Source organism: Mya arenaria, chromosome 11 (assembly GCF_026914265.1).
Source record: "Mya arenaria isolate MELC-2E11 chromosome 11, ASM2691426v1".
NCBI classification, from domain to species: Eukaryota; Metazoa; Mollusca; class Bivalvia; order Myida; family Myidae; genus Mya; species Mya arenaria.
In genome coordinates, this window is record NC_069132.1 from 63,975,337 (window position 1) to 63,997,953 (window position 22,617).

Here is a 22,617-nt window from a genome sequence, read left to right on the forward strand (position 1 = left end):
AGAGAGCATAGGGAAGTATGTGACCTAAAACTCAACTCAGACATACACGAAAACCATGTTGTGTGGACTTTGTTACACAGAACTCATCTTGGGTATACATGTAAACAGCTCATATAGCGGAATTAGTAAAAAACAACAACTCAGGAATCATGTAGTGCAAGTTGGGGTTACTTTGTAACACAAAACTCATCTCGGGTATACATGTAGAGCAAGTTGAGGGGATTTTGTAACAAAAAACTCATCGTAGGTTTACATGTTGAGTAAGTTGAGGGGATTTTGTAACACAGAACTCATTTTGCGTACACATGTAAATCAAGCTGACAGGTCTTTATAACATAAACCTTTCTTCAGTATAAATATATAACAAGTTGAGGGTTCTTTATAACAAAACCTCATCATCGGTATGCATGTAACTCAAGGTGAGGGGTCTTAAAAACATAAAATTAATCATAAATGTGAAGTAAATTGAGGGGTCTGTATAACACAAAACTCACTGTGGGTAAACATGTAGAGCAACTTGAGAGGGCTTTGAAACACAAAAATCATTTTTGGTATACATGTAAATCAGATTGAGGGGTCTTAAAATCATAAAACTCATCATGGGTATACATGTAAATCAGATTGAGGGGTCTTAAAATCATAAAACTCATCATGGGTATACATGTAAATCAAGTTGAGGGGTCTTAAAATCATAAAACTCATCTTGGGTATACATGTAGAGCAAGTTCAGTGGACTTTGTAACTCAAACTCATCTTGGGTTTACATGCATAGCAAGTTTAGGGGACTTTGTAACATAAAACTGTCTCAGTTGTACATGTAGGTCAAGTGGAGGGGAACTCGTGATGTGATGGCAGATGTTATGATTTAGTGATAATGATTTGACCTGTCTGCCATTACACCCTTCCTAATGGATCTTGGATGTAAATGAGTTTTTAGTTTTAATTATTGTTTTATTATCTGCCATTCTGTATCAAGCTATTCCTTTTAAAGTGACACTCTTATTCAAAATCAATACTTACACATGTATAACAAACAAAGATTTTGAGTAAACCTGAAACTACTTACTAAATAATGCATTTATGGAAAATATTAATTAATGATAACAAGATTGTAAACGTAGATTCTTTAGATGAAAATGCAATATATTAAACGATTAGTGAGTGCTAAAAGATTTCCTGTGAAATACTAGCAATTGTTTTTATTGTTGAAAATATTTTTAGTGAGTAGGTGTGCATCTTTAAGCGAGTTTCAGTAATTTAAATACTTTTCTGTTCAGTTCTCAAGTACGTGCAGTGGTTAGAACACTCGTTTTTCACCAAGAGTTTCCAGGTTGATATTCACTGGTCAAGTGGGATTCCACCGGATACTCTGATTTTTCCAACAACACTAGCGTTACATCGTGCAAATAGGCGTGAATGCTATAATGCTGTAATTACTTGTTTTAAAATCGTTCTGGTTTTGACTAATAATATACAAAGACAATATCTCCTTTGTATTTGAGACATGTTATTGGTGTATTTCAGAGGTTGATATTTTGTCTAGCAAGGACCTCATTGAGGCTGTAAAAGACACCCAATTTGTATCCTGGGACACAATAATGTTTTGGACAAATATCACCAGTTTATATACCCAAGAAAGGTACAAGGAATGGGAATTGCTCTCCTTGTAGTTTATTATGAGCGCTTGGTGCCGAACCTTCTTCATAATAATTATCAAGTCAATAGTTACATGATAGATACTTATAAGATAAAACTGTATGAATGAAGAATCCTTACAATGGCTAAAATAATTTAATACCATTATTGTATGTTGGTTCTTTATCTATAAGTATTATTTACCTTGATCAATACTTAAGTTAATGATTAACGTCATGTTCATCTTAGGTATGGTGAATGTACCGCTCTTCTACTCTACTACCTAGAGCAGGGTCTACGGCTTGTGTTTGCTACTGCCAACAACTGTGAGAACAGAATTTTGACTGCTGAGGTATAAACTAACTTAGTTGCATTTATTGGTAGGCCTAAATATATGGTAAAGTTAAGTAGATTCTTTTTCCATTATTATCTTGTTTATTGTTGAAATAAATTTCAATTTATTAAGAGGTTATAGGCATGATTGCCTGGATGCATTAAAACTTGTTGTAGTTCTTGTTGCATGCAGACTGTTTGAAACATATAACCAATCCTTTTATATATTTAACATACATTTTTTTTAAACTATTCATCTTTTTCCAGGCAACAACATTATACACTACATTTGATGAGGTAATAGAGAATAACATCTGAACGTTTTGTGAGTACTTACTTGTATTGTAACTCGAAACCGTGTACTGGTAATTTGTAAGCTGCATTTGGAAGAAGGCAGTAACTCCTACATGTGCATACAGTCATACTTTAAATTTAGTAGTTCCTCTTAACATTTATACTTGTGAACATCTTCCGTATTATAATTATTTCTAAGCATGAGCATATGCGCCCTATTGAGGCCCTGTGTGATTCTGGCAAGTGTTATAACATTGGGCCAATTGTTGAGAATTTTGTTAAAGTTAACAACCATATTTATGACATCGTTGGTCACTTGAAAATGTGAAATATTAAATGACGTGCTCATATCATTGAATACAAACAACTACAGCTGAAAATGAAAAAGTTTTTATAAATATTGTTTAAAAATACAGCACATCCCAAGTGTTTCCATTAAACCTTAAGAGCAGTAAAAATCTGGAAGTTAAAAACGATGACGTTAACAATGTTGTTAACTTTAACATAGTTTATAACAATAATCTGTCTACGTTTGAACAATATTTAATGAATAAATTTTATGTTTCTTTTTCTTATTTTGTTTAGATGTTAGATCCCTTTCTCCCTGATGGGTCTGAAAACCGACTGAGAATGGTTATAGGAGAAGAGATATTGGTAAGAAACACATGACTGCAGTGTTCCGAAAACTTGTTTTGAGCTTTTTGGATTTTGGTTGGCTGATCATCCTCTAGTTTAAGTTACAAAATATATAAAAAAAACTTTCCCTTACTTGATGTGCATGTGATGATTTTTTTCTTCTTTTCTCCAAACAGGAAATACTCCTTGACCACCTGACCTACCCGGGCGGCCCTAGGGTGAGGGACCGTTTGAGTCACGGTGAAGCATGCTGGGAAAGGTTTCCATGGCAACTAACACGTAACCTGGCAACTATCTGTGTGGCACTGTCAGCCATGTTTGTAAAGGATGGGAAACATATTCATGTGAGTAACAATCCGTTATTAAGTTAATTTTGTTGTTTTCCCTTTATTGTCTTAATGTACCCTGCGTAGCAGGCAGACTCAGAGTGCTTATGTTGTCATTGTTACCTGCAGCATCATCCACGGAGTCAAACATTCATTACAATCTCTTACCTAAACTTTTCTTCTTCAACTTTAATAATAATACAATCTAAGCAGCAATACTAATTATTGGCATAGAATATCTCGACTGAGTTTGATTACCAATCAGATCATTGTAGGCACTCTAAGAGTTATTACCCTTTAATTGTCAAAATTTTACTAATGAATGGTAACAGTCCTGACAGGAGGTGAAGTTTTTGTTTCAAAGTTCTCATGAAAATAACATGTATCTAGCTGACCGGTAGTGATACAAACCGAACCTCAAACTATTATTATTACATGAAATAATACATGTCAAGTCCTGTTGTAAATCTTGCTAGAAATGTTCATAATCACACAACAACATGAATTTTACAATTAAGGGCTCAATGTGTAGTGCATATAAGTATATTGTATTTATAACACAATGTTTTGTTTTCAGAACAAATGTGTAACCATACTTCATGAGGATATTAAGTCATACAGTGTCCAGTTTCATAGAATAAGCCTGTTAAAGAAGGAGGTGCGTTTGTTTTTTGTCTTCATTCATATAGGAAAGGCATGCATTGATAATACATTGTAATTTTAACATAGAAGCAGTTTGCATGAATTGAAGACATGTATAAATAGTGTGTGTATGTTCAATAGTAAAGTAATAAAAATTGATAAAACAAACAATAATAATAATAATACCAAATGAAACTGTTTTAAATTGCTTTGAATATATCATTATTTCACTATGGGCTGTAAATAATCTTTTTTTAGATATCTACCTTCTTTAAGAAAGCATCTGAGACAGATTCCATGATTTTACTGCAGCCTGACCTTAGTGAAAGGTTTGTATATTTGTTATGTTATTAATATATTAGAACATGAAACTAATTTTTAAATAATGTGAAATGTTACTTACCCATAGAAGATAGCTGACTGAAAATTGAATTGTGCTGAGGTCTAGTAGCTGACTGGTTACTTAATGCAGCCTAGGTATAGTAGTTGACTGGTTTCCTTATTTATGCTAAAGTCTAACTAACAGGTAACTTAACTATGCTTAGAACTTGTTGTTGATTTGTTCCTTAACCATGCTAATATCTTGCCTTTGTTTCATCTGGTATTTATTCTGATAAAATCTACCAAGAAACAATTCTATGTTATTTCGACTGCAATTGAAATGTTGCCCAGATAGTTGCATTTATCATCTACAGACAGAAGTGCTTTACACAAAGATAAAAACAAATATTTAAAAAACACATTATTATGTTCCAATGCCCCTGACGGATTGAATATTTAAATATCACTGTCAAGGCGTCCATTTGTGTGCGTGCGTCTGTCCTTTCGTTCATTTTTATCATTTAATAATTGATTTGGCAATTTTCAGAAAGCCAAACGATCCTTTCCAGTCTACAGATGAAGTATCTTCACTTGAAGCAAAGCTCAGGGACATCGTTGCTGTTTTTGATGGACATTGGGCATATGTGGGCTCAAAATGGTAGGGAACTTTTCGACTATCATGTTTTTAATTTAAAGCTATTTCACTTCTTTCAATACTATGATAATTTTACGTCTTCTAGTTCTTGCCAATTAAGTTTTCAGGGTGAGTTGTAATTTTACGTTGAAATCGATTTATAGATACAAAAGATACAATGGCTGTCACATATTTTTTTCAGTTTTCAATATTGTGACCTCCATCATTTGAAATCAACAGTTGATGAAATTTTGCAGCAAAAGATACATACCCTGTACAGAAACTCGAAGGTAAATTATATATGTGTAATTCTGGTTTGAAAATTTACATTTGACAAATGTCTTAGGATTTGTTTAAGAACCTGTGTCCACATGGACTAAAATGTGGTAAGTGTGGTAAGTGCATATAATAAACATGCAAATTGAATCATTTCTTCGACAAGGTGCTAAGAAAATATTATTAATGTAGAAAAGGGTTATTCCAACTGTAATTGTATTCAGAACTTTTAATAATACACAAGAGTCAAACTCCCGAATCTAAACAAAGAACAAAAACGTTTTTAAACCTTACTGGTTAAACTTATTTAGAAGATATGTTCTTGAATGAATGTTACACTTCATTTTGATTTTCATTATTTTATTTTATGACGCCATTTTAACTTCGTGCAATGAAACTTTTTACGATACAACGTTAATATGATGGAATACAGACAAGTTTATTTTGGGATTCGTATTGCCGTTATATTTATGATGGGCGTAATTATAATATGTTCCTTGACAGGGTTCCAACTGTGATATTGAAAATGAGGTGCTAACACTGCTGGACCATATAGTAGATGAGTGTTTGCAAGTCATCACTCAGATGCAACAGTTTGCAACAAACAGGCAACAGCAGATGACGCTAAAACAGCTCAGGTCACGGCAGAGAGAGAACTTCAAGAAGTTCCTAGCAAGGTAGTTTAATTAGATAAGCGTTTTATGTCTGAGAGCTGTCGTTGCCACTCAAGTTAGTATCATAGTACACAAATTAAAACTGTGAGAAAACATTTTTACAACAGGGGCTTGAACCCACGATTGCTGGAACACTAGCATTGAGCACAACTGACTGAGCCAGCCAATCAGCAATATTTCACTCTTTCAGTTGCAAACATAAATCTTAAATAGTACTAGCAATGTGCATATTGATTTGCTGATGCTAACCGAGTGATATCAAATTCTGCAAGAATTCAAATATTACACTAGCTTGAATACTGACAATGAAGCATATTTACGATATGTGTTTCTTGCAGATTTATGATGGGTATATAATCTAAGTTAAATTGAAGCCACGATTTATAATGGTGTCATCTTCAATCCCCATTAATACAATAAATGACAACTTGTGAATTAACATAAGGTTTAAATGTATTTCTATTCCAGTGTACCATCATTGGTTGTGGGGCCGTGCACATGTGTATACATGTGTTGTTGCCAACTATATCAACTTGATGAAATAAAGGCGAGGGAAGGACCTCAATCAAACAACAAATTAATCAAGTAAGAATGTATGGGTATCCATTATGAAAAATAGTATAACAATGCATCGTTCCTGTCACTTGCCTACAATATCTGTTATGACCATAAATACTTTTACCAGAACATGCTTGTTGGCCATGTTACCTGGAACACTAGCATTGAAAGCGATCTTATAAAGATATAAAGTGATTTTTGTTGACAAGTATTAAGTTGAGAATTAACTTGTTAAAAACCCAGTGAACTTGTTGACTGTTCAAACAATTATTAAGATGTATGTAGTGTGTGTCTCCCATTTTTGTCTATCAGGATTTAAACTTGTGCCTCTAAACAGGATCGTTATATTTAGGGTTTTGTTGCTGGGCTTGTTCCTAGATCCCCCATTGTTTGCTTTGTCATATATCTCCACATGGACAGTTACTTTGCAACTAACTTGGCTTTAGATATCTAGACTGTTTTTCTTAGTGGAATGAAAGTCAATATAGAATTAGTTCATCAACCATGCTCTATTTATACCAGGTGTATTGTTCATTCATGTATTTAAAGATTTTCAATTCCATATGTTGCGGTATTACTGGCATTTTCACTTAATCAAAGTCAAAATCGTATACAAAGGGGTTCTTATGTTCAGGATTAATTCTGAAATCAGGATTTAGAGCTTTTTACATCAGACTCTTGTACAATTGTAAGAATAAATTTTGTTCAGACTTTTGCAAAAAAATATACGAATTTCCTTGAAATGAATATTAATGACTTTTGAAACTATTTCAAAAGGGGTCTTCTCACCCTTAACCTGCTTTGGGCATTCATCTCTTATATTCATCAAACAGACCCGGCTATTTTTCAGGATTGACAATTGACAAGTGTTAGAAACCCTGAATATGGCCTACAGGGTACCGTTAATTGGTAATGAATAAAGATAAACCTTTGTTAAGATGATATGGAACAGTTTGTTAAGATTTAAAATTTCATTTCCTTTCAGATTCTGGAAGTCTGTGCTGAAGTTGTGTGAGAATTTACGAACATTTACGCACCATGATAAGAACAAATGGACAGAAGGGGAGGAGTTAGTTTCACACTTGACACCTTTTGTAGAATCTAATTTTAAAACCTTTCATTGATTGATATGTTTGTGCATTATGCAAATATGTGTCTTAAAATTATGAATGATTTTCATAGCATGGTTAATGGCACAAGTCGTTATTAAGGACTTTTTCACCGAGAGTAACATATACACCCATGATGCTACCGTTTCTCTTACACCAGGAGGGTTTGCTGTTAAAAGGACTATATCAATGACCTTATTTCGGTCTACGGGACCTTATAACGGATAATGATAACTCTTAGTAACGATACCCACCCACCAATAATAAATCAAAACACTTTTTTTTCCGAAAACAGAATTATTTTTGTAGCTTGTGCAATTGCATATAATGTACAGTTTACTGCATTGTTTTTCTCTAATTAGTAGGTACAACAACATTAATATAATCTTCTTTTGCTCCATAAAGTTTTGGTAATTGTATTTTCAGCCCAGCCGGAACAATTTTTCAGTCGGCCGATTGTTTCCCAGTATTCGACACTCCTCGGCCATTTTTATCGACAACAACCTCGGCTGTATGCCAGTACATCAGTAGAAGTAGTTCGTATTTTTTTAAAATTATTTCATGAATTTAATGTAGTGTTATAGCTTGTTTAATTGCCAGTGAAGTGTATTATTGCAAACATGATTTAGATTCCCGAGAGTTAAGTAATTAAAAGTTTATCTGCTGAATTAAATTACTACGCGATCTACTTGCAGCGGACTTAAACATACCGATTTCTAAGAATGTACACCGTCCATATACATCAGAGGTTGTTTTCAATAAAAAGGCCGAGGAGTTCCGAATGCATATCAAACAACTCGAGTGTTAAAATATATAAAAAGCGTATATGAAAACAATATTCCCCGTCATCCCTTTTCTTATTTCTTTTTAATAAAAAGGGGATGACAGGGAATATTGTTTTCAATTTAGCGATAGATGCTCAGATGATGCTCTTCAGCTTACTGTAAAGTTAGGGCCGGGTAGGCAATTTGATAGGGGTATATACCGCTACAATAGCGGTGGAGTGCCGCACGGAGTCTGGAGGACGGCTGGCTGCTTGTTATGGTTGACAGGACCTACAGCATTCCCACTTCAACGGGTCTGGGATAAACGACAGTCTCGAAATCTTTGTCGGGAAGCCAATTTGTAACAGGAGGTTTGATAATACCCAACGCTAATCAGAATACTGTATTATTATCCTGTATATGGAAAAGTTACATAAAATAATAAACATCAGACAGACATGTACACAAAAAAATTGATGGTGCAATATAAAATAATACAATACAATACACGAGCCCCGGTCATACAATTTAAAAATACAAATCTGGCTCCATCCATCCAGCTATTACCCAGCAAACAGTATAACATGTATGAACTTCTTAAAAACAACTTATTACAAACTATAACCAAAACATAACATCAGTCCGATGGCGACGTCGGACTGACATCGTGATTTCGACGTTGATGCAACATTTTGTATTTAAGTCGCCGACGTCGTGACCTAAATCCAACCTTTATCCGACGTTGATCCAATGTAATGTGTACAAATGTGCGTGCAAGATAATTTGTAAAACAACTCACCAGACTGCTAAGCAGTATGATTAACAAATATATTTTGGCTCTATGAAGAACTATAAAATGAAATGATCCGACGAAGCGAACCTTACAGTTCGACCTCAGGAAGTAATTTAATTTCATCTAATAGGTTGGATAGTTACTTGTACAGAACTTCAATGAAAAACATGATGTAATTGCTGAATGATTGTCTTAAATATAGATACATCCTGAAGTTGTTGCTGAGATATTTACCTATGTGTGCTTAAATGCAAAGCTTAAATCAGAATTTCTAAGTTGAAGAGTGAAGGCCAATATTAGCATAATATTCAAAATGGAGTTATCTTACTTAATCAAGTTTCAAGTAGTTTTGTGTAAGTGTCTGGACTAAGTTTGCAATTTAAAATATATAAACAAAAGAGATAACTCTGCAATAAAGTGTCCTAAAGGTATAATTATATCTATCTATGTTTTAAGTTTTGAGTACCTTTAGAGTAAGTGCCAGGACAAAATGTACATGATAAAAATGAATAACGGGGATATCTCTGAATGAGTTATAACTCTTGCTATTGGCATAACTTTAGTTAGTAAATTTGGCTGAAGACATAGAATAATAATAATAAGAAGAAGAACAACTAGAGAATAATAATGACAAATACAGTTTATCTCCCTTTCAGTCGAAGGTGAGACTTAAATCATTAAAAAATCTACTTCAATATCATATATTAGAGAGTATTAATCTTACAGCGTAAAACTATTAAAATAATTGAACCAATAAGTGTTTTAACTGGTAAAACGAAAATAATAAATCATTGACTAAACTCTTAAGTATTAAATGCATACAAATATTCATTGGGGAAATTTCGCTGAATACAGATCAATATAATACCACTTTAAATTTGTATAGATCGATTTTACCATTTATCTTTTGACACTCATAATAACAAGTACCTTATGATTCAGATCGGAATAACTTGGAACATGGAAGTTTGGATTTCGAGAGTAAACATTAATTGACAAGAGATATATAATTGTACTAAGGAGAAGTACCACAAACAACTTGATTTCGTAAAACTCATTAACCCCCTCCCCCCACAACAATTCTTAGGATAATAAACTTAACTATGGATAGTGATAGGGAGAGCGAGAGACTGTTTTCCCTACGGTTGTCTCGGGTGATAGGGGATATCGGGGTCAGCAGATGGATGATTGCCAGGAGGAGGAGAACACATCTCATGATGGAGACTATCGAAAATGTTGGTCACTGGTTCAGTGATGTGAATGTAACTTAATACATTTTTGGCAGTCAGAGTGAGGCCACAACAACAACTGGGATGGAATCTGATACTGACCACTTCGAGTGTATGAGAATGATGAGGTGATCCTTCACTGGAGTAACTGGCAATATAGGAAGGCAAATCTTCTGGTGTTAAAGGATGAGCTCATTCCTCCTCAACACTGCTACTTGCAGAGACTGAGAAGTGACTGCCCACTAGCAGCAGTACAAACAGAGAGTCCTGATGATGTGCTAGATGGGGAGGGGAGAGTTATACTGAGTAATACATTCCTGGAAGTACAGGACATTGTGCAGCGCTTTAGTGAGTCAGGTGAAATAATTCGACATGGCCCATCAATGTCACATGATGAAATGTTTGACAATGTCCGCGCACACCATTGTGGCCAGCTACCCCAGGAATGCCAGTTTATGTTCCACAGACCACGCCCTGGGCACTGGCCAAGACCTGACACACTAGCCAGGGCCAGGGATGTTGGAGTCTTCCTAGTGTCACAGGGATATACTGAGAGCCCAACTAAGCATCCTATGTGTAGGTCTAAAGCATTAATGGTTCCTTCAAAGTTACCCAGTTACCCTTATTCAAAATGGCAGTGGAGATTTTCAACTACATTGATGGAACGATTTCTTATGTTCGACTTAAGCCCTGTTCATGTGAAAACATATACACTCACCAAAATAATAAGAAAAACTATATTCAAGCCTTTGTACGGAGACAGATTTAGCACTTTTCATATTAAAACTGCAATGATGTTTACAATAGAAAACTATCCAGCTGAGATATGGAGGGAAGACAATATTGTGAAATGTCTCTGGCGTTAATCTGTTTGTGGGAAAGTTGAACTTTTGGGAGCTTCCAAAACTGTGCAGCATGATTTCACATCTCGTCAACACAAAACTGCAGGTTTGTTCCATACTCATATGGACAATATTGGTTTGAGATTGCTTAAATGCTCAGGTTTTGAGAATGTATCACGGCAGAGTGTGAGCACAAGAACCATGACCTGTAGTGTTGTTCTACAGAAACTACTGTTAGAAGAAATACGTGACCTTACGCTTGTTTTAGATAGATTGATAATTCAGGTGATGACATTAAAAGTCATTTGTTTGTTCTACAGAGTATGTCAGATACCCGAAGTGACCTAGAACAGGATGTAGTTTCTCGGCTGACCCCATTCCTATGCAGCACCCTTGCCTCCATCCTTGTTTCAAGGTGCATCGACTTGGGTCAAACAATCACAAAGGATATCTTCAACTGGTACCAGCTTTCACTGGATTCAGACCGTATGTCAAGTATGTTGAAGTTTGCCTCCATGTTGTACTGCAGAGGGCACTATGAGAGAGCTGCAGAAGTACTGAGTTACTGTGAAGGGCTGCTGGAAAAACTAGAAGTGTGCCAGTGCTGTGGACATTATGAAAGGGCCGGCCAAGAACCAAGCACCGAGTTTGAGAACAAGTTGATCACCACCTCAAATACAGAAATGCTGAAGAAATACATAATGATTTGTATAACCTTCACAAGAGAAGAAATAAACTGTTTTCCCCAACATCTTGCATTTGAAATGCTCAGGGGTATAGAAGGTGAAGACAAACTAGGTACAGCGAAGTGGAAGTACAATGTAGTCACTGACTGTATCCCATTCCTGTACTACTTACAGCATCTCAACTCCAGGGAACTACACCAACCCCGGATAGCACAAATAGCCCTTCATAACCTACACGAGTACACAATGGACACAATGGAGACAGAACATGGCCATATTGACACAGCCTTCAACATGCTGGGTCACTGTTATGAACTTCAGACCAGGCAGGACTTAGCTTGGATGTGCTACAACAACTCAATGGAAATCTATGACAGATGTAATGCGTCAATCTGGCACGCAGCCAGGCTACTTTATCAGTTTTTACAACGCTGATAGCCACATTGACACCGCCTTGAACATGGTTGACCAATGATATGAACTTCAGATCAGACGGGACCTGGCTTGGATGTGCTACAACAAACCATTTTGATTTCATGACAGAGACAATGTCTCCATGTGGCATGCAATTATGATACTACATCAGTTTTTATGTTAGAACCCGAGTCTTCTATTTTCAAATTTTATTTCTCATTTTCCTTTTTACCACAAATATATGTACATGTAAATCTTAGCTTGAATATATGTGTTTTATATATGTTAGAAACCAGAATAAATAGGGAAAGATACAAAACTTTTTAGAATTTGTTTGCGTTAATCTTTGCAAAGGAATGCTGACACGGAAATAATTATTTTTCTTGTGGACAGGTCTTTCTGTGCATGTTGATAGATCGGGTTAAAATTCTAAACCCATCTTCATCCATGAGCAGAGCAGTCCATATAGTTTTTATAGTGTAACCAAGTCTCAGTCAACTTCAAATAAAGAGCAGTATTCTCGTGTTAAATTACAGTATTCAATGTATTCACAATACAAAGTCACTAACATGATTTTCCTACATTCTTATTCAAAACAGATATGATACAGGAAAACAATTCACATAGAACAATGGCTTTCAAAACTATACCTTTACTTTCACGTTCAAAATAATGAAGGCAAAATTGACATTCCACAAAAACTACACATAAAATATAACAACTTGCATCGTGTCTGCTAGCACTAAAAACAACAGGGACAGGATCAGTAGTAAATAGGGATGGCAACGAGTACCTGAGTACTTCATCGATTGTCCGAGTACCCGAATACTATTTCACTACTCGAGTATTCGAAAAAAAATAAGTTTAACAATGACCGAATGCACGATATTCAGACGACATACAAACACCACAATCAGACAACACACTCACATACAATCCCCAAAAACCGACCACATACAAACTTACAAACCATAAAAACAGAACCAGAAATACATGAAACATGATTTTGTCGGCATATTTCCAAATCATTGAGATGTGTTCCATTGTGAGTTATCTTATATATTGGAGTTGAAGGCAATGATATCAAAATCAGCAGATCCTTAGACAAAAACTAAAAGAAATGTCAATCTATGAGAAAGCAGCTTTAACAGTCGTGGCGAAATCCTGAAAGTTCTCACTAGCCCACGGACATGACAGTCATGCGACCGAAATATTCTACAAGTCCGTGCTTAAATTTCATTGTCCGTATGTTTAAGGCACCTTAAGCTGAAAATGTTTAACACCCATATATCAGAGAAAGAAACACCAATACATTTGATGTTATCGTTTCCTAAAATCCCAAAACCACAGTTGCACCGGACAACTAAATATTATACATGTATGTAAAAAAAAAAGATATCAAATGAAGTTCCTTTTTCGATTCAATTATACTCAGACGCTTTATTTACTTTAAATGCAAATAAGATTAATCTTTTAGCAAGGGAAATACGAACTGACATGCAAATAAAACGAACTCATCAGATAAAAAGCATATTGATTTATCCCCACTTCCATTGTTTACACGACCCATAATATACTTTGATAAATGTTTATAATGACGTCCGCCGGGTACCGTACGTCAGCGCGGAATCCATTTAGGCAATCGAACTAATTTAAACAGATCTTTGGCGTTAACAGTTCATCAACCATTTCGCAAGAGTCATAGGGCTTTTTGCGAGATTGTGCCGGCTCAAATACATAAAAATATCGTTTCAGTTGACTTAAACCAAAAGAAATATCATTCCGTCCTCAGGGAGCCCGATATAGAAAAATAACTCAATCGATTTTCAGGCTTATAAATACGCAATCGGAACTCCTCGGCAAGTATCAAGATATGGCTTTCTCGAAGCTTGCCGGAGATGGCCGAGTTGTTACGATTGATAAATACGAAGAGTTACATTCAGAAATGAACCCTCATCGTGCATATAATGAATATTGCGTTGTTCGTTGCGCTGTTGGGTTTTTATGGAATTGAGTCGGGAATTAGTGTAAAAAATCGAATAATACCTGGTTTGTTGACATTTTCATAAAGCACGTGGAATCATCTGCTCGTGACGTACGTTCCTACTATTGAATTAACTACGAAAAAAAAAGAAGAAAAAAGTTAAGGCTCTACATCAGTTCCATTCAACTTGGACATTTTCGATTTTAATTAGCATAAGGGATGCATTATCTATATTAACGCAACAGTGATAAAAGCAAAAACAAACAAATAGGTTAAAACTGACTTTCATGTAATAATGATCGGGTAAAGCTAAGAACGAGCTTAAGAATGACCACAACTGTACATTCTTTTGTTTTTGATAAGGGGGTGTAACTACGCCACGTACAAAAAAAGTGGACTGTAAGCGTGTAACGAGGTGTTACCTCCCGTTATTATAAAACTGACATTGATACTAAAGTAAACAAACAACTCTAAAGTGGAACAGATTCAATATTATTTTGAACATATAACTTATTGAAATGTTTTGCCTTTTAATAATGATGTTTCTTAAACACTTAAAATGTAGTTAGTTACTTGTAGCTGCGTATTACTAAACAGTTTATACATTAGTCTAAAATGGTTGACGTTCAATACGGGATTCTTCTAAGATTTCACTGAAGAATGCTCTGTAGACACTGTGTAATCTAGTCCAAATAATAGTACTTTGACAAAAAAAATACGATTTTTGATATGGCAAATCCTTCACGACGTTAGGGATTAGAACAATCCCGTATAACATGTCTATTCTTTTAGACTACAGTGTGGTGTTGATTACTTTATAATTGTTTATTAAACAATTTTGTATCATTTAAACGGGCTCAAGATATTTCAGTTGTTAAACTTTTTTATTTATCAACCATGGTTTATAGGTCTGTGAGTATATGTATTAGTCATTTACAATATAAGATATAAAATCATATCCTCTAATACTTTCATGCAGGCAATGAAGATGGAGTACTTATATCAAGTGAGATTAATAATTAATAACACTATTGGAAATCAGACTTGAAATAAAATAAGTTTGAATTGGCAAAAGAAAATGAGTGAACTCCATAAACTCCAGCAGAGTATTGTATAAGGCTTTGATAAGTTTTCTTTAGGTTATATTCTGCGCATTAACATTATTTGAGGGGTTAAAAGTTATCGGTTAATAAAAGACCGATCTATACACATTTTTTAACAAATGACTGTTGTAACGTTTCATTGATTTTTCACCTTAAAGTTCTTTAAGAAAGATTACTTGTATACTTAATCAATGAAACGTTATACGTTGTAAACGTTTGCAATATTACATTGTGTGTCGAACTTAAACACTGAATTGTACATTATAATCACGTACAGGTAACGCAGAGGATGAGCCAAGTTTGTACTTTCCTGCCTGCGTGACCAGTTTAGCTCCTATACTTACATCGGTAGAAAATCATGTGGAAGATATTGGACCACAGAACTTCCTTGATACTTACCTTCCATATGTTTCCTGGACTGGAAAGCAACAGGTAAGATCCCTGAGCACTGTAGTATTAAGCAAGTATCAAATGCCTTTGGGCCAGTTTCATTCAAGGATCTTACATGAAGTCGTAACTTTTTTTAATTTTTTTTTAAACTTGTATAAATGTCACAAAAGGTAACAGTATGTTATTATTCATGATTTCCTAAACTTATTTCAATTCTGTTCATGTTCAATCTCTTTTGTCAAAAATGGCATATAAAAGCCTATACTATTACACACATAGTGCTTGTGGTATACATGATATTAATATATACAAATGACATACTACGGGCTGTTCAATGTTGAATATGATGAAAATTAAGGAAACTGTAACACAAAGATCACTTCTATTTACGATGAAAGTCTACTTAGATCGTTATTGAAGCAAATCACTAGTACTTTAAATTCAAAATGCATCCCAATACTGTTCAGTCCATATAATAAGTTATTTTTAAGGGAGAAAATTTAAAGATTTTAAACTGGAACCAGGTAATAAAGAATTGTTAATGATTTGTATTATTTAAAAGCTGAATAAGTAAGAAAAAAAAACCCGGAACAATCTATACTTATCTAAAACTAGATATTTCTAAAATGTATTTTTTTTCCTATTGAAACAAAATCTGTATCAAACAATGCCATGCCAGGTACTGGCGGAAATATGGCGCGAAATGTTTACTCATAACCCTTAGGATGAAGTCACTGCCCTGCTGGTCTCCTCAGCTGTTCTTGAGAGAGCTCTCGGGGATGTAAGACTGATAAGTAAACTTAATTTTCGTTCTGAGTATTATTTATCAATAAAAGTATTGGATGAGATGTACTAAACAATGGGTCGATTATTAAAGACTTTGTTAACCTTACAAAGGCATTGTTGTTTAAACCTTTAAAGGGTTAATGATGAATCATATATTTAGAAAAAAAAACAACTTGTATTGTAACTGATACCGTGTACTTGTAGTTTGTATACTGCAATTGAAAGGAGGCAGTAACTCCTACATGTGCAAACGGCCATACTTAAAATTAAGTAGTTCCTCTAAATCGTACTACGAACATAAACATCCGTATTTTTGTTATTTTAAAGATATACATGTGCGCCCACTGAGGCACTGTGTGATTCTGACAAGTGTAAAACAATACATTGGGATTGTTTAGAAAATCTTGAAAATTTAGCAACACGATAAATATATCTATAAATGGTGAAATAGTTTAAGATGTACTCATATATTTAAATATATACAAGTACAGCTGAAAAAAGTATTGTTAAAACACATCAGTTCTTACAATTTCAAAACCAGTTAATATATGAACGTAAAAAACGATGGCCTTAACAAAGTTTATAAAAGATGGCTCTATGTGAGAATAACATGATAATCTGTATATGTCTGAACAAACAATACTGGATATTGTGTATGTTTCTTTTTTTGATGCCTAGATGTTAGATACTTTCCTCCTTAATGGGACAGAAAACCGACACAGGATGGTTATGGGTGAAGATATATTGGTAAGAAACACTTGATTGTAGTGTTCAGTAAACCGACTCAGGAAAGTTATAGGAGAAAATATATTGGTAAGGAACACTTGATTTCATTGCTCAGAAAACAAACTCAGGATGGTTATAGGTGAAGATATATTTGTAAGGAACACTTGATTTCATTGCTCAGAAAACTAACCCAGGATGGTTATAGGTGAAGATATATTTGTAAGGAAAACTTGATTGCATTGCTCAGAAAACCAACCCAGGATGGTCATAGGTGAAGATATATTTGCAAGGAACACTTGATTGCATTGCTCAGAAAATCAACTCAGGATGGTCATAGGTGAAGATATATTTGTAAGGAACACTTGATTGCATTGCTCAGAAAACAAACTCAGGATGGTTATAGGTGAAGATATGTTGGTAAGAAATACTTGATTGCATTGCTCAGAAAACATACTCAGGATGGTTATAGGTGAAGATATATTGGTAAGAAATACTTATTGTAGTGTTCAGAAAACCGTCTCAGGAAAGTTATAGGAGAATATATATTGGTAAGGAACACTTGATTGCATTGCCTTGAAAACCAACTCAGGATGGCTATAGAAAAAGACATAATTGTAAGAAACACTTGATTGTATTGTGCAAAAAACGGACTCAGAAAAATCATCGGAGAAGATATATTGATAAGAAACACTTGATTACATTGCTCAGAAAACTAAGGAACACTTCCTTGCATTGCTTAGAAAACCAACTCAGGATGGTTATATGAGAAGATATGTTGGTAAGGAACACTTTATTGCATTGCTCAGAAAACCAACTAAGGATGGTCATAGGTGAAGATATATTTGTAAGGAACACTTGATTGCATTGCTCAGAAAACAAACTCAGGATGGTTATAGGTGAAGATATGTTGGTAAGAAATACTTGATTGCATTGCTCAGAAAACATACTCAGGATGGTTATAGGTGAAGATATATTGGTAAGAAATACTTATTGTAGTGTTCAGAAAACCGTCTCAGGAAAGTTATAGGAGAATATATATTGGTAAGGAACACTTGATTGCATTGCCTTGAAAACCAACTCCGGATGGCTATAGAAAAAGACATAATTGTAAGAAACACTTGATTGTATTGTGCAAAAAACGGACTCAGAAAAATCATCGGAGAAGATATATTGATAAGAAACACTTGATTACATTGCTCAGAAAACTAAGGAACACTTCCTTGCATTGCTTAGAAAACCAACTCAGGATGGTTATATGAGAAGATATGTTGGTAAGGAACACTTTATTGCATTGCTCAGAAAACCAACTTAGGATGGTCATAGGTGAAGATATATTTGTAAGGAACACTTGATTGCATTGCTCAGAAAACAAACTCAGGATGGTTATAGGTGAAGATATGTTGGTAAGAAATACTTGATTGCATTGCTCAGAAAACATACTCAGGATGGTTATAGGTGAAGATATATTGGTAAGAAATACTTATTGTAGTGTTCAGAAAACCGTCTCAGGAAAGTTATAGGAGAATATATATTGGTAAGGAACACTTGATTGCATTGCCTTGAAAACCAACTCAGGATGGCTATAGAAAAAGACATAATTGTAAGAAACACTTGATTGTATTGTGCAAAAAACGGACTCAGAAAAATCATCGGAGAAGATATATTGATAAGAAACACTTGATTACATTGCTCAGAAAACTAAGGAACACTTCCTTGCATTGCTTAGAAAACCAACTCAGGATGGTTATATGAGAAGATATATTGGTAAGGAACACTTTATTGCATTGCTCAGAAAACCAACTTAGGGTGGTTATAGAAGAAGATATATTGGAAAGAAATTTGATTGCATTGTTTAGAAAACCAACTCAGGATGGTTATAAGAGAAGACATATTGGTAAGAAATTTGATTGCATTGCTCTAAAAACCAACTCAGGATGGTTATAGGAGAAGACATATTGGTAGGAAACACTTGATTGGATTGTTCAGAAAACCAACCAAGGATGGTTATAGGAGAATATATATTGGTAAGAAACACTTGATTTCGGTGTAACGAACACTTGGTTAGAGATATGGGGCTGAGGTTGGCGGCTCATCCCCCAGACATATATTAACATCACAAATTGAGCCTTATTCCTTTTGTATTTCGGTAAAATAAAGCTATCAGTACTGGGCTTTATGCTTAGTTTTGACTGGAATTTCTAGAATTTATTAACATGTTATTTTTTATTCCAAACGAACTGTGGGAATAAGGATAGTAGAACTTCCATATTGCTATAGTAATATTAATTAAATAGTTTTATTTACTTCAAAATCTCTATTGCTACTGAGGTTTTTGTATTGTTCATGACTCAGAGCTGCCGATATGTTTTTGCTATTTTTTGAAGAAAATAAAATCCAACCTGGGTCACTCACTGAGATTGCCAACACTACACACTAGTCTGGTATCGATGATAATTTGGTATATTTTATAAGATTTAATTTTCTTTAATAAACTAATTATTAATTCGAGAAAATCATATTGAAAAAGAATGATATCGAACAAATTGACATAAATCAACGTTCACTCTAAACAATATTTTTGTTTTGAGTTCAAGACCGTAATAAATCATAAAAAAACTCTCCCTTACATGATGTGCATGTAATTAGTTTTTCTTCTTTTCTCCGAACAGGAGATACTTCTTGACCACCTGACCTACCCGGCTGGCCCGAGGGTTAGGGACAGGTTTAGTCACGGTGAGCCATGCTGGGAAAAGTTTCCATGGCAACTCAAACGTAACCTGGCAACATCTGTGTGGTTTTGTCAGCCATGTTTGTGAAGGATGGGAAACATTTGCATATGAGTAATGATCCGGTATTAAGTGGACTTAGTATGTTTTGATTTTTTCCTCTATATTGTTTTCGTGTCCACTTCATTACATACAGACATGTAGTGAGTACGACGTCAACATCATCTGGGGCATCATCCAACTCTCTTACTTAAACTGTTCTTCTTCAGTTCTAAACGAATGATATGAAACGGGGCAGCATTGCTTAGTGTTTTAATGTCTCGACTGAGTTGGATAACCAGTCAAATTTCTAGAGGCACTCTAAGAGTTAAGGCCCTTTAAATGTAAAAAATTACCTATTGGTAAGCAACCCTGACAGGAAATTTAGTTTCTTGAACTTTTTATAAAGAGTATAAGTATTTTTACGGGAAGTGATGCAAATTAAATCTCAAACTATTATTATTACATGACAAATAATACATGTCAAGTCCTATTGTAAATCCTGCATGTTAATATCACACAGCATGATTTTTACAATTAAGGTTTCATTAGGTAGTGCATGTGAGAATTGTGTATGTATAACATAATGTTATGTTTCAGAACAAAGCTGTAACAGCACTTCATGGGGATATTAAGTCATACAGGGTCCAGTTTCACAGAATAAGCCTGTTAAAGAAGGAAGTATATTTGTTTGTTTTTCTTTATATATTGGAGAAAGGCATGCATAAATTGTTATTTTAACATAGAAGCAGTGTGTATAAATTGAAGCCATTTATGAATATTCTGTGTATGCTGCTATAATAAGGAAATAAAAATAGATAAAAAAAAGATAAAAATATAAAAATGAAACTGTTTTAATTACTTCAAGTATTATTTTTTTACCACAGGTTATAAATTAAACTTCTAATATCACTGTAATGTAATCACTTTTTAGATATCTACCTTCTTTAAGAAATAATCTGAGACAGATTCCACGATCTTACTGCAGCCTGACCTCAGTGAAAGGTTTGTATATTTATTATGCTATAAATATATTAGAACAGGAAACTCAGATTAAATACTGTGATATGTTACCTGCCTGTGGAAGGTAGCTGGCTGGTTACTTTTTTATACTGAGGTATTGTAACTAACAGGTTACTTTATTATGCTGAAAGTTTTATCTGACTGTTCTTAATTATGCTGAGGTTTTGTTGCCAACTGGTTTCCTTCGTATGCTGAGGTCTAGTAGCTGGCAGCTAACTGAATTATTCTTAGAGATTTAGAAGCTGACTGGTACCTTAATTATGCTAAAGTCTAATATCTGACAGGTAAGTATGCTAAGAGGTTTACTAGCTGACTGATAACTTAACTATGCTGAGATCTTGTTGTTGATTTGTTCCTTAATCTTGTCTTTGCTTTATCAAAGGCTGGTATTTATTCTGATAAAATCTGCCAAGAAACAATTATGTTATGTTATTTCGACTGCAATTGAAATGTTGCCAAGGTAGTTGCATTTAGCATTTGCAGACAGAAGTGCTTTACGCAAAGATAACAACACATATTTAAAAGAAACATAATTATGTTCCTATGCCCCTGACGGAGTGAATATTTAAATAGCACTGTCAAGGCGTCCATTTGTGTGCGTGCGTCTGTCCTTTCGTTCATCTTTATCATATAATAATTCAATAGCAATTTTTCAGAAAGCCAGACGATCCTTTTTCAGTCTACAGATGAATTATATACCCTTGAAGCAAAACTCAGGGATATCGTTGTTGTTTTAGACCGACATTGGGCATATGTGGGCTTAAAGTGGTAAGGAACTTCCATGTTTTAAATTCAAAGCTTTTTCACTTCTTCCAGTACTGGCCCATGAAGTTTTAGGATGGTTTATAGTTTATTGTTGGAATCGATTAATAGATGAAAAAACACTCTGATAAAACTTTTTTCAGCTTTCAGTACTGTGACCTCCATAACTTGAAATCAACAGTTGATGAAATTTTGCAAGAAAAGATCCATACCCTGTACAGAAACTCAAAGGTAAATTATATATGTATGTGTAATAATATGTATTTAAAAAGTCACATCCGATAAATATCTTATGGCTTATTTAAGAAGTTGTGTCCACATGTTCTGAAATGGGATATGTTCAATATGAAATATACATAAAATATTTCATGCCAATCACTAGTCCACAGGCAATACATTATGCATGAAATTCGGCCATATCCACTCTGCTGACGTCACTTTATAATTAATATCATTGCTCGATGTTCAAATGGCGCCTTAAAACAAAAACGTGCACCATTAAGGTAGTGAGCCTAACGTGCATCATCTTACACTATGATCAGCTTGATAGTGTCTTAATGTGTATCATTTCCTGGAATCAAAAACAAAATTGAAAGGAAAATAACGTCAAATCACAAATGGAATTTAACTTTACTTACCCTACCCTCAAATTTTCAGATGGTATTAAATTTTACCGTAATATCGACGTTTTAAAGAAAAATCAACAAGTTCTAGCAATATTATGACCTGTTCTTTACTAATAATTAACTTTAACCTTTTGGGAACACTATGCTATAAAAATCAAAATGTTTTACCGTCTTAATTTTAAAATCCCTGTTATTTTTAGCCGGGCCTGTAAGTAATGAAATCTTCAAAGAAGCTAATATTTATGTGTACAAATATTTTTAATTACTTTTTTATTGGAAATACATA

At 34.3% G+C, this 22,617-nt stretch overlaps 2 protein-coding genes across 5 annotated transcripts in view; both read left to right on the top strand.

Moving 5' to 3' along the window:
* Positions 1–22,617, top strand: part of LOC128209343 (endoplasmic reticulum membrane-associated RNA degradation protein-like) — a 29,245-nt gene that overhangs the window by 3,194 nt on the left and 3,434 nt on the right. Inside the window, exons 8-28 of one of the 4 annotated variants that reach the window (XM_052913341.1) lie at positions 1,525–1,639; positions 1,885–1,987; positions 2,236–2,265; positions 2,848–2,916; positions 3,075–3,242; positions 3,802–3,882; positions 4,125–4,195; positions 4,735–4,845; positions 5,024–5,111; positions 5,602–5,774; positions 6,240–6,356; positions 7,315–7,398; positions 7,865–7,974; positions 15,531–15,685; positions 16,368–16,424; positions 17,108–17,176; positions 19,825–19,888; positions 20,521–20,601; positions 20,855–20,925; positions 21,600–21,711; positions 21,849–21,936. In XM_052913341.1, the coding sequence (XP_052769301.1) occupies positions 1,525–1,639; positions 1,885–1,987; positions 2,236–2,265; positions 2,848–2,916; positions 3,075–3,242; positions 3,802–3,882; positions 4,125–4,195; positions 4,735–4,845; positions 5,024–5,111; positions 5,602–5,774; positions 6,240–6,356; positions 7,315–7,398; positions 7,865–7,974; positions 15,531–15,685; positions 16,368–16,424; positions 17,108–17,176; positions 19,825–19,888; positions 20,521–20,555 (1,700 nt within the window). In that variant the 3' untranslated portion in view covers positions 20,556–20,601; positions 20,855–20,925; positions 21,600–21,711; positions 21,849–21,936. Of the gene's footprint in view, positions 1–1,524; positions 1,640–1,884; positions 1,988–2,235; positions 2,266–2,847; positions 2,917–3,074; positions 3,243–3,801; positions 3,883–4,124; positions 4,196–4,734; positions 4,846–5,023; positions 5,112–5,601; positions 5,775–6,239; positions 6,357–7,314; positions 7,399–7,864; positions 7,975–15,530; positions 15,686–16,322; positions 16,505–17,107; positions 17,177–19,824; positions 19,889–20,520; positions 20,926–21,599; positions 21,712–21,848; positions 21,937–22,617 lie in introns of those variants that run through there. The other 3 variants (XM_052913342.1, XM_052913343.1, XM_052913344.1) reach the window with 3 other exon arrangements.
* LOC128209344 (uncharacterized) lies at positions 9,964–12,489 on the top strand. Its single transcript, XM_052913345.1, has 2 exons — positions 9,964–11,172; positions 11,387–12,489. The coding sequence occupies exons 1-2, from the start codon at positions 11,140–11,142 to the stop codon at positions 12,185–12,187; spliced, it is 834 nt and encodes a 277-aa protein (XP_052769305.1). The 5' UTR covers positions 9,964–11,139; the 3' UTR covers positions 12,188–12,489.